The 14850-nt window shown below is 37.8% G+C and overlaps 1 protein-coding gene across 1 annotated transcript; it reads right to left on the reverse strand.

The window, feature by feature from the left end:
- Positions 1-8237: 8237 nt before the first annotated feature.
- Positions 8238-14758, reverse strand: LOC127495674 (GTPase IMAP family member 9-like). The gene is made up of 4 exons (XM_051862625.1): positions 14699-14758; positions 14316-14414; positions 9277-9958; positions 8238-8468 (listed from the first exon to the last, which is right to left on the reverse strand). The coding sequence occupies exons 2-4, from the start codon at positions 14344-14346 to the stop codon at positions 8462-8464; spliced, it is 720 nt and encodes a 239-aa protein (XP_051718585.1). The 5' UTR covers positions 14347-14414; positions 14699-14758; the 3' UTR covers positions 8238-8461.
- Between the last annotated feature and the right edge of the window lie 92 nt (positions 14759-14850).

Consider the following 14850-nt stretch of genomic DNA (forward strand, 5'->3'; position numbering starts at 1 on the left):
GCCGGAGCAGCAGCACAAACAACAGAACTGAGGAGACGAAGAGCTCATGATCCCTTATGGTAGGTGTCTACTGGCACGGAGCGGGCAGAGCAGAGCGAGTGTTTTCAATTTATTGTTATGGAAGTCGAACTTCACGCTCGCGAGGTGCATTGTGGGATTGTGAAGCTCAACTTCCATAGGAATGAATTGAAATCGCTCGCTCTGCTCCGCGCCAGTGGACACCTACCGTTACTTACACTGCACGCGTCTGCGGCGTCTGTCAAAAATAGATGTGCCGCCTATCTTTAGCAAAGCGGTGCGGCAAGCCGCTTCTGAAACGTGCTGCGGCTGGTGTAAACACAAACACTGACTAGAGTGGCCGCGGATCAGCACCGGTAGCCGTGTCGCAGCCGTAACGCGCCGCCGTGGTGGTGCTCATGCGGGATATGCGAAGCTATACCAACAGAGGTTGAGAATGTTTGCTGCCACGAATGGGCGATTGGAATGACACCTTTAGAATCAGAATGCGCTTTATTCGCCAGGTGTGCACAAACACACAAGGAATTTGTTGTGGTTTTCTACAGGAGCTCTTGGTACACACATACATATGACATGAGAACAGAAAGAACATTTAAATAAGTAAACTAAGAGAATAATAATAAATAAGTAAAATAAAATAGTTTATAAAGAAGTTTTTGATGCTGCCGGTGAGAGGACTGAGCGCTGCTGTGTAACACAATATGAAGGCTTTCTGCCTTTGTTGAGCCAAAGTGTATTCAAAGTAGTATTCTCCTTACCTCGTATAAACTGGAGGCGTCGACCAAGGCCTGAAGGAGCTGGTGGTACAATGTCTGTGGAGTATTTTTTTTGTGTGTAATAAATATTTTGTTATAGGTGTGGGCTACCTGTATTCACTCTATACATTTGTTTTACAGTCAGGTTGGTGGAATACCGAGTTGTGCTATTTTTAAATGTTAAATTGCATGTAGAGATTAAAAAAAATAATAATTAAAAAAAACTTCACAACTGTCACAGACACGCCAGGCTCCACCATCCACCAATCACAGCGCACTCCATCTCCTGAGTTCTGATCACCGGCACCTGCACCTCATCACCACCTCATCACCACCAGTATAAAGAACACTCACACTCACAGCCACATTGTCCGGTCTCGTTTGCATCTAAACCTACCTGAATGCTTACCTCAAGGACTCCTACCAAACTACTTACCTGTCTCCAGCGTCTCCTGTTCTCCTCATGTGATCTCCAGTCCGTGTGTGAGTGTTCTCATTGTTCTACGTCCATCTTCTCCAACGCCATTCAAGATCTTCACGTCTGCAACCACAAAAGGACAGTATCACTTATCTTCACTCCAGTTAATCACCTTTACGTTGCCTCATACTCACCTGCACTGCTGTTTATCTCTGCTGGTATCAATAAACATCCCTGTCTGTGATCTCCTGTCTCCGACCCTTCTGTGTTGTAACAACAACAGTTACATGAGCGATTACTTAAAAACTTTATATAGCAATCATATTACAGTATTTGTTGACAATATACCTCGTTTGGCTGAAACAACAGCGCGGGCATAGGCACAGCTGACGATTTGTACTTCCACTCTTCTCTGCCTTGTAATCCTCGGAGCGGAAATGTTGACTGCACAGCACGCATTTATATAATTTTTCCACGGGTGTATTTACATCCCAGCGAATAGTGAGCAGCCATAGCTTCAATCTCTCTGGATCCTTTACAGGGAATTTGTGAAATGGCGCATCTCCCTTTGATATTGGCGCACATAATCGCAAGACTTTAGCTTTGTTGAAGCAATCTGGATATTCTCAAGAAATCAGCATTTTAACTAATAAAATGTAGAGTATAGCTCAAACAATTTGTGTGGATTTCCTTTGCTGTACACAACTTGGTTCTCGCGAGACTAGCATATTCTCACCGAAGCTCACGCTGCGACTGCGTCTTACATTATAAGATAGGATGCCACTCTCTTGTGAACATGCGTATGATGGTTAGCTAGAGATTACAGGTTATAAAGTTTTAAATATGGATATTTTTCTTACACAAATGCATTGCTTTGCTTCAGAAGACCTTTATTAACCCACTGGAGCCGTGTGAACTTCTTTTATAATGGATGGCTGCATTTTTTCTGTCTTTAGAATTTGGGCCACCATCCACACCCATTATAAAGCATGGATTAGCCTGGACATTATTTATTATAACTCCGATTGTATTCATCTGAAAGAAGAATGTCATATACACCAAGGATGGCTTTAGGGTGAGTAAATCATGGGATAATTTTCATTTTTGGGTGAACTATCCCTTTAACCATGGTTTTATTACAGTAAAAGTGTGGTAACTATGATTTTTTTGTCAGATTGATACTATTTGTATAACAATAGTTAAACTATAGTGTAGCAATACCATGGTTAACTACAATAACCATGTTTTTTATTTTATTTGTAGTAAAATCATGGTTAATATTCATAAGGGAAGTAAAAAAAAATCTTTAGAGCCATTAGACTGCATTGTTATAAGCACAGCTGCTTTGTGTACGGAGGTTATTGAGGAAACGGCTTTATTTCTGCTGTACCAGCGCCACCTACTGTCAGAGAGTCAATTACATTTTAATTCAGATAATTGCTGTTTTTCTGCATGTTCTTTTCTGTACAGAACCTGACCAGTGTAATATTTAATTAAAGCTGTAAGAATAAAACATCAGCTAGCCTATAGCTTACCTTAGTTTTTAATGCTGGAATATCAATAACATAAAGAACATTGCTATAGCGGCCTAAAAACCAACCAAAGCCGCAGGAGCTAAGTGCGGAATAACTTGTGACTCGTCAATCATTCGTTACCATTGCCTCTTGAGGTTTATTTTGATTTCAAAAAAAAAAAAAAAAATCTTACATTGAAAGATTTCTTGAAGCATTTGAAGATCATTTTGAATCAAGGAAGTTTGATGAATTTACATTCAACAAAAAAATGTTTGCTCCTACACTCACCCCCCTTCCTCCCTATCACTGTAAAGCTGCTTTGACACAATCTGCATTGTAAAAAGCGCTATATAAATAAAGGTGACTTGACTTGACGACTTGACTCCCTTCCTTCCTTACAACAGGTGCTTTAATTCTCACATAATTAGTGACACTCCCAAATTTACCCATGGTCACATGACATCACACATGAATGTTTACATGGCTCCTATATTCCAGCCCCTAATTATTATAATCTTAATAATAATTACATTCAATAAATACACATAGGTGACATAGACATTTGACTCATTCTCAAAAATACAATTCCTTTTTTTTCTCTTTTTTTTTTTTTCATATATCAATCAATGTGTGTGTGTGTGTTCGATGGAGTCCATGTAAAGTCCTTAATGCTTTAGTGTCAATGAGTGATTTTAACTCAGTCATATCAATGTGTAAAGTCAATGTCTATATTGACCAGTCCAAAAAACAAACAAACAAAAAAAACTTTTCCAAGGGAAATGTCAAATATCTGCTTCCAGCAGAAGGCAGCAGAAGTGACTGGTCTTTTCAAAAAACTGGTCTTAGTCTTGAGACGCACCTGACGAACAAAACCTTTTTGTCTGGAAAGGTTTGGATCACTTTCCCCATCATCCATGAATTACGGGGTGCTGAATCATCCACCAAAAGCACAATATCTTCTGGAATGAAGTTGCGGGGGTGCCATGGACCACTTCTGTCGCTCTTGCAATTGAGGTAGATTCTCCTTTGTCCATCATTTCCAGAACAGGCAAAGAAACATGTTTTGCTGTTATCTTTTTGTGTCAAAATGTTGGATTTTGGGGTAAAATCATACCCTATATATTGTATTGTAATATATTGTGTTAACAACTCATCAATTAAATATTTACCATCTTAAATTCTGCATAATTGGGTGTTTTTAAATAAACACAAAAACTATACAAGTTTTAGGGCTGGACAATATGACGAAATATATAACATGGATATAAGTGATTACTCTGATTTAGACCTACCTATATCGTGTACCTCAGGGATGACGTGTTTTTGTAGGCAAAACCCAGGAAGCGAGTTAGCATTTTAGGACTTCCGGTTCCATCATCCTTAAGTCTATGGGTTTTTTGAATGGGTTTTTGCTAAATCGCCTGAAATAAGGTCTGTGGTTAACAAAGCCTCTAAATATTTTCACGTTTTGATCTATGACATAAAATACACCAGTTATAACCCACGGTTTTTTAACCTTTATTGTGTCTTAAAAATGGCGGTTGCTAACAAATTGCTAAAAGGGACTACTTCCTTTGGCAGGGACTTTAGACATCATCATGACAAACAGGACATTTGGACAGCATTTCTCATGAAAAAGTGGATAAGTATTCATACACAGCGCAGATCATAATAAGCGAGCATGTTTTTAGATAAAGTTTGAGGAAGCTTGGTGGTGGTGACGTTGATCCGCGACCATGGTGTGCTGTAGTCCGTTTATAGCTTACTGTTAGCTTTTTATATCTGATGACTTTATTTAGGCTTCAAAATGTATAAATGTTGTTATTAACTTGTAAAGATTATCTTGATTGACAAAACGTGTAAGTGTCATAACCCTTTGTTAAACACAGAGCTTATTTTTTGCGATTTTCCAAAAGTCTATGGGAAAAATGCATAGGCTTTTGATCAAGGGAACCCGTGCGCTACGAAATTCCGGGTTGACCTACAAAAACACGTTATCCCCGAGGTACTCTATGGTAGTTATATTAAGCGTTCGCAGTCAGATTTGCTTTATGTATTTCCCCGGCTTTGAAATCAGGCACATATAAATGTCAGGAAATACGATTCCTGGCTGCATGCCAATATCCATGGATTAGGTTTCTTTGACGTCATAAGGAACACTTTCGAGCCCAACCTTTAGTGTAACCGTTAGTTTGTTTTTCTCGCGTTTTCGCAGTTTCCTCTATTAAATCCAGTCATCCAACAGGTTCTTTTGCCACTCAGTCCAGCTGAGGGAGCGCGTTCCGGCGGGAAAGTGATGTCTGCATACCTTATATTGTCCAGTTGGCATTTTCACCCCAAAACGGCTGCCGCGCTACCGAAGCGCCACCTCGTGGCTGTTACCCAAAAAGCATCAGAGTTTCGTCTCTTGGGTTCTATACTCTTTGACTGAAGTCGGAGGATGTCCTAAAATGAACACCGTACTAGTGGATCTCGCTCCATCTCGATTGTTTGTCTACCCAGCACACGTACTGTGGCGTCAGTACAGTTCAGGTTAGGTTACAATGTATAGGGGTGGTGAAGCAACATTAAGAAACATGTCCATTCTTGTGAAAAGTAATCCCAAATCGACATCACGAGACTCTTACTATCCCAAGTCTGAAGAAATGCACCTGCACACTCGATTTCAGGTTACCCAAGTTACGTAATCAGACCGGTTCGCCATCCCTATTCTTAACCTTTAATCTCAATAAAAGACACCTTTCTGAAAAGTGCAGACCTTCTTTGTGACACACTACAAAGTTAAAGTTTCAATATAATATGCCGAATATGAGGTTTGATAAGTTGAGAAGAACATAAAGAATCTGAAAGTAAAATAATAGGTCTGACTTTGAAAATAGACCACAAACATAAAAAAGTAGTTTTAAAAAACCATCAAGGTAAATAGCACATTTTAATGTTTTAGCCTGCTCCAAATATATTTTGTGTATAATGTATTTTAATTAAGAAGAATTGGAAATTGTGCATTTTACCAGCTTACCCCTGTGCAGATACTGGTGGCTTCACTGGTGACTATACACGTGGCTCTAAAAATTTTTCATTTGCTGAATTCTTGTAATTTAATGTTGGAATGTGGTTAGACATAATGTGGTTAGACAGAGAGCAAAAGAATACACACAGTGCAACAGAATAAATAGGCATTAACCTTACAATTGTGTTCAGATATCTAATCCATATAGAACTACTCGTACAGATTCTAAAACAAATTGGGACAGTAACAAACTAAATATATTTAGTCTTACTAACAGAGCAGTATGAGGCATCTTACAATCTGGATAACAGTTTATATATATATATATATATATATATATATATGAGATAAACGAAAAGTTTATAAAATGGTGAAAGTGCAGAAACAATTATTCTTAAATGTAAAGTTTTTAGAGATACACAAAGTGCTTAAACTGCATACATACACTCCCAAGAAAATAATAAATGAATAAATAAGCAAGTAAATAGCACTGTAACATTATAATTTAAATTTAATTGTGCAGTTACTATATTGTACACACAGTTGTGCAGCTATACAGGGCATATAAAATGAGAAAAAAAAATCCAATAAAGTTCAGACAATGTTAGAATTGTTGAGTATCTTTATCTGATTCAGGTTCTCCATCAGACTCATGAGACTCCAATCCAGAGGTCATTTCTGAACCAGTGAAACGGCTCTCTTCAGGCGCTTCTTGGGATCTCAGGGACACATATGCTGAACTTGTGACCAAGGAAGGACTTTTTCCTTCAGCAACTGCAAAGGAAGAAATTATGATATCACACAAACCTTTCAATATTGCACTGTTTACAGATAAAAAGGACAACTTACAATCAGATGGAAATTCCATACTATGTGCTCTCGTAATTGATGCAGAGACTTCTCTTTCAACCCTCTCTAAAGTCTCTTTATCTAGTTCATAAAGACATCCCCTGTTTCCTGCCACCATCTCCTCGATCTTCTCCAGTAGTTCTGTGACCTGAGATCCATCACCCCAGTTCTTATTGTTGAGAACAAGATATCTGTTCCCACATTTATCAATGAGCCCCTGGAAAGCGTCACCTTCACTTGCTATGAATAACTCAATGGGAGTGTCTTCTGGTTCATCTCCAACAGTGAACACAACCAGCATGTGATTCCAGACATTTTCACCGAGAGGCTCCATGATTTTCTCTAGTGCACACTTCTCTTCTTCCGCAAATGAAGAGTCAACACTCTGGACTAAAATGAAAGCATGTATTCCTGAGGACTCTTCTGTTACACTTCTTAAGATGTTGAGTTTAGCATCTTTAAGCCTGTTTCCAAAAAGGTAGTCTTTCTCAAAACCTGGGGTATAAACCACAGTGAGCTTCCTTCCGGCCACTTCCCCAATTTCTTTTAAATTCTCTTCTATTCTTCTGTCAAATGCTTGCCTTCCCAAAATTGTGTTCCCTGTTGAACTCTTGCCAGAATAGTGTGGTCCAAGCAACACCAACCTCATTTCATAAAGTTCAGTATCTCCTTAAAAGAACAAAATAGAACATAAACATTAGTTCAGTCAGAAACACTTTTGAGAATAGTAAATTTATTGACAATATTAATTTGGCGAAAGGCTTCGGCATCAAGGGGCTCAGCTGCCATACTAGATGGTTAAAATACATCCTTAGGCATAAATCCCCCAGCCTGACAGTAACCAAATATTTCTTAGCTATACACAATGCAGAAGAGATACAACAGTTACAAAAGTTTGACAAATAGTTGTATGTTCTAAGAAGATCCAACGCTGTATAACGGGGGTACTAGGAGGTGAAGGGGTGGTGGTGGGTGCAAATGTCTGTGCGACAGACTGAAGAGCGTACGTTTGACTGGGCTTAAATACAGTTGATTAGAGTAGCTGGAGTAATTGATCAGCTGAGCGTCAGCTAATGTAGTTAGCAATCAGTAGTCTGCCTGAACTACCCTTGAATTCCATTCAGTCACTCAAGCTCCATTTGATGACCATTCAATGCAATTATGTAAGAAAACAATAATCAATATTTTTACTGTTTACTCACCTGACAGTGAATGTCTCAATTCATTTATTTTTTGTACTTCATCTAGTTCTTTTGCTCTTTCCTCTACTTTCACCCTCCTTTCTTTCACCTCTTGTAAATTCTGATGATCTATCATAAAACAGCTTCCTTTGTTTCCTGCGACCATCTTATCAATCTTTTCAAAAAGCTCAGTCACTTGATTGCCATCATCTGTGTTCTTGTTGTTGAAGACATGATATCTGTTTCCACATTTGTCTATTATCGACTGAAGAGCTTCTCCTTCACTCTCAATGAACAGCTCAATGCTTGTGTCTCTCAACCAGTCACCAAAGGTAAAGAGAACAATCATGTGATTCCAGACATTTACACCAAGATAGGCAACATGTTGCTCTACTGCCTTTCTGTACACTTCAGTGAAAGAAACATCCGCTCGTATGACCAGCAGAAAGACGTGAGGTCCTGGAGGACAGTGAGACGGACTCAACACAACCTCATCTTTATAGAGTCTGGGGGTGTATTTTAAACAGTAATGTCTTTTTCGGCCTGGAGTATCAACCACAGTGATGTGTCTTCCTGAAACATCTCCTTCTCGAATCACAGATGTAAGTGATCTTTTGCAATCAAATGCCGATTTGCCCAAGATGATGTTTCCTGCCGATCTCTTCCCAGCACCATGGTAACCCAGCAGCACCATCCTCAGCTGTGAAAGGGGAAGTTCATCTCCTGTTGGTCACACGTGAACATGAATGTTTTATTATAGTATATATCAATAATCCATCTTTCTGTATGTGCAGTAGATTTGTGTATCTTTATATCCAGTAATATAAAGCCACTGATTTAGTTTGAACATGCATTCTGGAATAAACCGAGAAAGACTTCAATTAGCTCTTATATTCAAAAGGGACTTCCATTCTTATAGGCACTGTTATGAGTGTTACAATGTCTCTTATTCATTTTAATATAGTGGTCCTGCCCCTTAAGCCCGGGATACACTGCACGATTTTTGGCTGTCCCAGATGAAAGATGCCACCGTGAAACAATTGGGCGATTTCTGCGATAATGGCTCTTTATCAGTGGTTCTATGTCGTACAGTGAGAGAAGATAGCCTACGATAATTTTCTGACAGTGTCAGAAATTCAGCATGATCACTGTGTGTTTGCTGCGACATGGCCCTAAAACTTAAAACTGCTTACCTCAAACTCTTTTCCTTTCTTATTTTGCCGCTATCTTTTTTTTCAGCACACATAAAAACTACAACTGCCAAAGTGTGATTCAACATGGTGTTTTGTTTACCACTAGCGCATACTGATGACGTTTTACTGTTCTATAGAAACTTGCATCGTAGCCTACGATTCAATAGGTGTCATCATCGTACAGTCTACATGCATGTCGTACCCAAGTTTCATAAATCCATGTCGCACATGTGTGATTTGTAATGTTCTTATAGAATTGCTAAAATCGTGCAGTGTATCCCAGGCTTTATACTTTCTCTGGTTAAACAATAACAATAAAGTAAGAAAAAAACTCTCACCCCTTGTTCTTGTCTTGTCTTTTAGATGCTGATTTTTTTATCCTTCTTTCATCTGCTCTCTTTTCCTGTTCTCTCCTCTTCTCCTCCACATCTTGCAAAATCTTTCTCTCTATTTTATAATGGCCGCCTCTGTTTTCTTCCACCATATCCTGTATTTTCTTAAGCAGTTCTGTGACCTGAGATCCATCACCCCAGTTTTTAGTATTGAGCTCATGATATCTATTCCCACATTTCTCAATGAGCCACTGAAGGGTTTCATTTTCATTCTCAATAAACTGTTGTGTTGTTATACCTCCAGGTTGATCTGTACAGGTGAACAACACTATTGTGTGCCTCCATACTTCATCCCCAAAACATCTAACATTATCACACAGAATGTCTTTTTCATTTTGTTTAAATGGTGTGTCCACATTTAAGACCAGGAGTAGGACATGAGGTCCTGGAGGACATTTAGTCACACTCAGGACAATTTCCTGTTTATAAAGTTCAGGATTTTCTTCAAAGGGTAAATTTCCCCACCAGCCTGGAGTATCAACCACAGCGATCTTCGTGCCAGCTATTTCACTGTGTATCTTCATACAGTGCAAAGTCCTTTTTAAGTCAAACTCCTTTTTGCCCAGGATAGTGTTTCCTGCCGAACTTTTCTCAGCATTTTTTGGACCCAAAAGGACAATTCTCAGCTCTGTTAGAGAGAATCAGGAACAGAGGTATGAAGTAGTACTTACTAAGAAACAGTCTACAGGCAAACACCAAGCTGAACACTCTCTCACATTCATCTATTTTTTTTTTTTTTTTTTAAGTTAACAGAGCATTTCTAGAAAAATTATTAGGCCTGTTTAGGAACCAAAATGACTGGCTGCTTCTGAAAGTAGCGGGTGTGTTATAGTAGTCTGGAGACATCACTTAAAGGGATAGTTCAACCAAAAATGAAAATTCTGTCATCATTTACTCACCCTTGTTCTAGTCAATGGGACCCATCAACTCTTTGGTTACCCATATTTTTCAAAATATCTTCTTTTGTGTTCAGCAGAACAAAGAAATTCATACAGGTTTGGAACAACTTGAGGGTTGGAAAATAGAGTACCTCAGAGATGACGTGTTTTTGTAGGCCAACCGGGAAGTTAGCGGCGCACGGGTTCCCTCGACTTTTGGAAAACCGCAAAAAATAAGTGTTTAACAAAGGGTTATGACACTTACATGTTTTGTCTATCAAGATAATCGTTACAAGTTAATACAACATTTACACATTTTGAAGCCTAAATAAAGTCATCAGATATAAAAAGCTAACAGTAAGCTATAAACGGACTACAGCACACCATGGTCGCGGATCAACGTCACCACCACCAAGCTTCCTCAAACTTTATTTAGAAAACAACTTTATTTAAAAACATGCTCGCTGATTATGATCTGCGCTGTGTATGAATACTTATCCACTTTTTCATGAGAAATGCTGTCCAAATGTCCTGTTTGTCATGATGATGTCTAAAGTCCCCGCCAAAGGAAGTAGTCCCTATTAGTAACCATTTTCTAAAATGCTAACTCGCTTCTGGGTTTTGCATACAAAAACACATCATCTCTGAGGTACTCTATGATGACAGAATTTTCATTTTTGGGTGAACTATCCCTTTAAGCACTATGGGATTAATTTCCTGTCTAAAGTATTGTGGTCACATATCAAAACATAATAAGCATAAATAAAAACTTTAAAAACACAGGTAAAAATATATTGAATAAAACTGAAAAACGAACGCAAAATTATCAGAATAGCAAACAACGTGGTCACAGATAAAAAAATAAGCATGAATCAAAAAATTAAAAACGCATTTCAAAAAATAACAAGCATGAATCAAAACTTTAAACACATTTAAACTTATATTGCACAAAACTGAAACGTGAATGGAAAATGATCCAAATCCCACACAAAATGTCAACATTTTCCTTGGTTATATTACTTAGTTTTTTGTATTCTCTGACATTTTCTGCTTATATTTTTATTTTTTGTATGCTTATGCTGTTTTTCCATTTGCTCGTTTCCACATTCTGTGCTTGCTTTTCCAAACGTTGCAGTTTCATGTAAATCAGAGCAGGCTTAAGCGACATCATTGGTCCACTAGTTCTAGATTGACAGCTCCTCCTCTAGCCAATCAATCGAAGTGGGTAGTTGACATCAGTCCTATGCGACTCATGGCTGCTCATGCTACAGATAACTGTCAGATGGCAAATCCTGAACTGGGGTAACATCCTTCCATTGCAGGACACTGTTATAAAAAATTAAGTTTAGAAAAAAAGTACAACTGGACCTGTTCAATAGCTTAGGATGTGGACCTGTCACAGTTATATAAGCCTACCTGGTGTTCCGTTACCGTTAAATGAGCTATCCTCGCATCCCACCAGTATGTAGCAGCAAGTTACTGTCTTTACGAGTGAGTCATTAAATCATTCATTTAAACTATTTGTTCAAATGGCTGATTCATTCAAGAAATAAGTGAATCATTTCACTCAACCAATTCGTTCAAATCGGGGATTAATTTAGTAAGGAACACTCTTCTGCTGTGGCTTTGTTTGCTATTTCTTTGAAATAAAGCAAAGAGAAAATATTCACAGTATTGTTTAAAACCCACTCAAAATCAATTTATATTGATTTTATACACAGTTCAATATACATTTAGAATCATGCTGATATTTGGGGAAAACAATCTTGATCGTTTGCTTAACTGTATTATTTTATAATCTCACAGTAACACAAAATGTGATAAATCTTATAAAACCAACACCGTTGTTATCAATGAAATACTGTACATGAAAGACAAAGCTACAAATCTGTTCACAGATTTATAAACAAAATAAATGACAAAATATAAAGACAATTTACAATTACGAGCAGTATACAATGTACTAAACATAATTATGTCTGGCATATCTTACTCTTAGTTGAACTGTAGTGCACGAGCAAATATAGCAGTGAGCTTGGCTTCATATTGTTTTATATTCTCTTGTGCAAAAACCAGGAATTGCAAAGACAACAAAGCTTATTGTTATAATGTATGAATACTTTAAAAATACAAAAAAATCTCCTAACAGTATTTCCATAACAGGACTATTGGCAGGTATAGGCGAGCCAGGCACATATAACAGTGATGTCACAAGGCCGGTGCATATGGTGCCAGCTGCCTTTCACAGTCATATGGTGCGATAAGTTGAGTGACGGAAGCCTTTAACAGTGACCGGTCGAGTGGTTGGCGTATGTAACAATGACTGGTCGTGAGGCAGGTGAATATAACGGCGACAGATAGGAAGCACATATAACTCTGACTGGTCACTAGGATGGTATATTTAACGACAACGGATTGGTAGGTAGGCGTATATATAGTGGGACAGGTCCAGTGGCACCTTTAGTGGTGATGGGTTGAGTGGTAGCCTCATATAACGGTGTCCTGCCACAAAAGGATTTTACCCCAGTTTGGGATTTGCCAGCCGACGGTTTTCCATAGCATCTGTAGCAATGAGTTGCATTGGAGTGACGTCAACTCCCATCTTCGATTGACTGTCTAGAGGAAGAGCTGTCAATCTAGATCTAGTGGGCAATGGTAACGCTTAAAGGTGCAGTATGTGATTTCTCAAAATCGTTGTTGAGCACTGTTGATATTTGAATTCAACCCAAACAAATGACAAATAAACAGCAAGGAAGAACAAAAAATGAACATACAGTACAAGAGTATATACAAGCAAGAGTTTGTTGTTAGTCGGCAGCAGCACACCAGCTCCAGACATGACACATGAAACCAGTGTTACTCACATATAAAGCAGAAACTTCGCAACCTCTGCGTCCATTTTCAGGCCTTCCCACTTAGGTCTCTACAGTGTGGGAAAGCTTTTCTAATATTAACATGTGTGCTAAAGCTCTTGCTTGATCATAGCCCTCTTGCTCAGCTCACTCTCTCCTCTAACCTTGCATCATGAGTGGACACGCCCCCTGCTGATTGGCTACAAGTTTGTTGTGGCGCTCGGTCCAATCCACTTTCAACAGCATTTTTCAAAATTTGCTTAATCACCTTTAAGCCCATGCTGATTTACATGATGAAACTCTAACTGCAACGTTTGGAAAAGCAAGAAAAAAATAAAAAAATAAAATAAAATAAAAAACAGTGAACTATAACCAAGGAAAATGTCATTTTTTTGTGTGATTCGAATAATTTTGCATTTATGTTTCAGTTTTGTGCAATATAAGTTTAAATGTGTTTAGAGTTTTGATTCATACTTGTTATTTTTTTTTAATGCATTTTTAATTTTTTGATTCATACTTTTTATTTTTTGGTCCATGACAATGTTGTTTGCTATTCTGAAAATTTTGCATTCGTTTTTCAGTTTTGTGCAATATATTTTTAAAGTTTTGATTCGCGCTTATTATTTTTTGATCTGTGACCGCAATACTTTTGATGGGAAATTAATCCCATACACTAGCGTTTTAAAGCAAATTACTTCTGAGTTGGGCATTCATTATTATGATATGCCATGCATTCAAGTTGGAAAAATAATACATAATTTTTCACTTTTATTTATTTATTTAAGATTATATTTTATTTATTTATTTTATTATTATTTTTTTTTTCAATTTAATTTCTATCACGTATGTATGGTAACTTATAAAACATTTACCTCGCATAAAACAAACAGTGAAAATGAGTGATAACTTTGGTTTCCACTACGGGATTGAGCTTTTGCTAGAAGCCAAAAATGGGTACGAAACAGAAATTAAATTCATTCAGGCAGGCTACGAATCAGAAATCATTGAACAGAAATGCGCCACATCACTGACATTTGTATCTATCTTGATCTATTGAAGAGGCTATTTTTCTGACATTTTCGAGACCCGTCATTACTTATCAACAATCATTAATTGTGCAATAGCATTTAAAATACAAGGCAGATTTGAATAGACCAGCGATTGTTTTTCCCAGAGCTGAAATCGAAAGTGTAACAGGTCGCGTGACATTAACATATCATTAAAATATATCAGTAATTAATATTGTCTTTCTCACCTGAGCAGCCGTGTGAACTGCTTAGATTCATAACGACACAGAACTGGCACTTCTGTTCCAAAACTTCACTTTACGCCTCCTTGACAGCAAAATCAGAACCTTGATATTGAAGCATAACTTTAGTTATACAACAGAATAAGTGATTTTGAAGATGGTGATAAAGTTTTTTTAAATAGCGTTAGTAGGTTATAAATTGTTTACAAAGCAGTACCCGGAAGCTAATTGGATTAGTAAATTGTGCAGTATTTGCAGTTGCGCTTATTGAGAAAACGCAATCGCATTTATCAACACAATTTTCTACAACAACAACAAACTATTTTATACTAATAATATTATTATGTAGTATGTAAAGTGAAAAAACACCGAGTAAAAATCAACCTTACCAGGTGTCTCAAAAGTGACGCCTATAAAACGCTTCCTGATGCAACCACAAAAATTATTTGACTTTGTACCACCCGTCAGACAGTGACACCCATCGTTCCCTTACTGAACTGCTAGTTTTAGTGAACCTAAGTCAAACACTATGTGTTGATTC

This window comes from Ctenopharyngodon idella, chromosome 15 (assembly GCF_019924925.1).
Source record: "Ctenopharyngodon idella isolate HZGC_01 chromosome 15, HZGC01, whole genome shotgun sequence".
Classification (NCBI taxonomy): domain Eukaryota; kingdom Metazoa; phylum Chordata; class Actinopteri; order Cypriniformes; family Xenocyprididae; genus Ctenopharyngodon; species Ctenopharyngodon idella.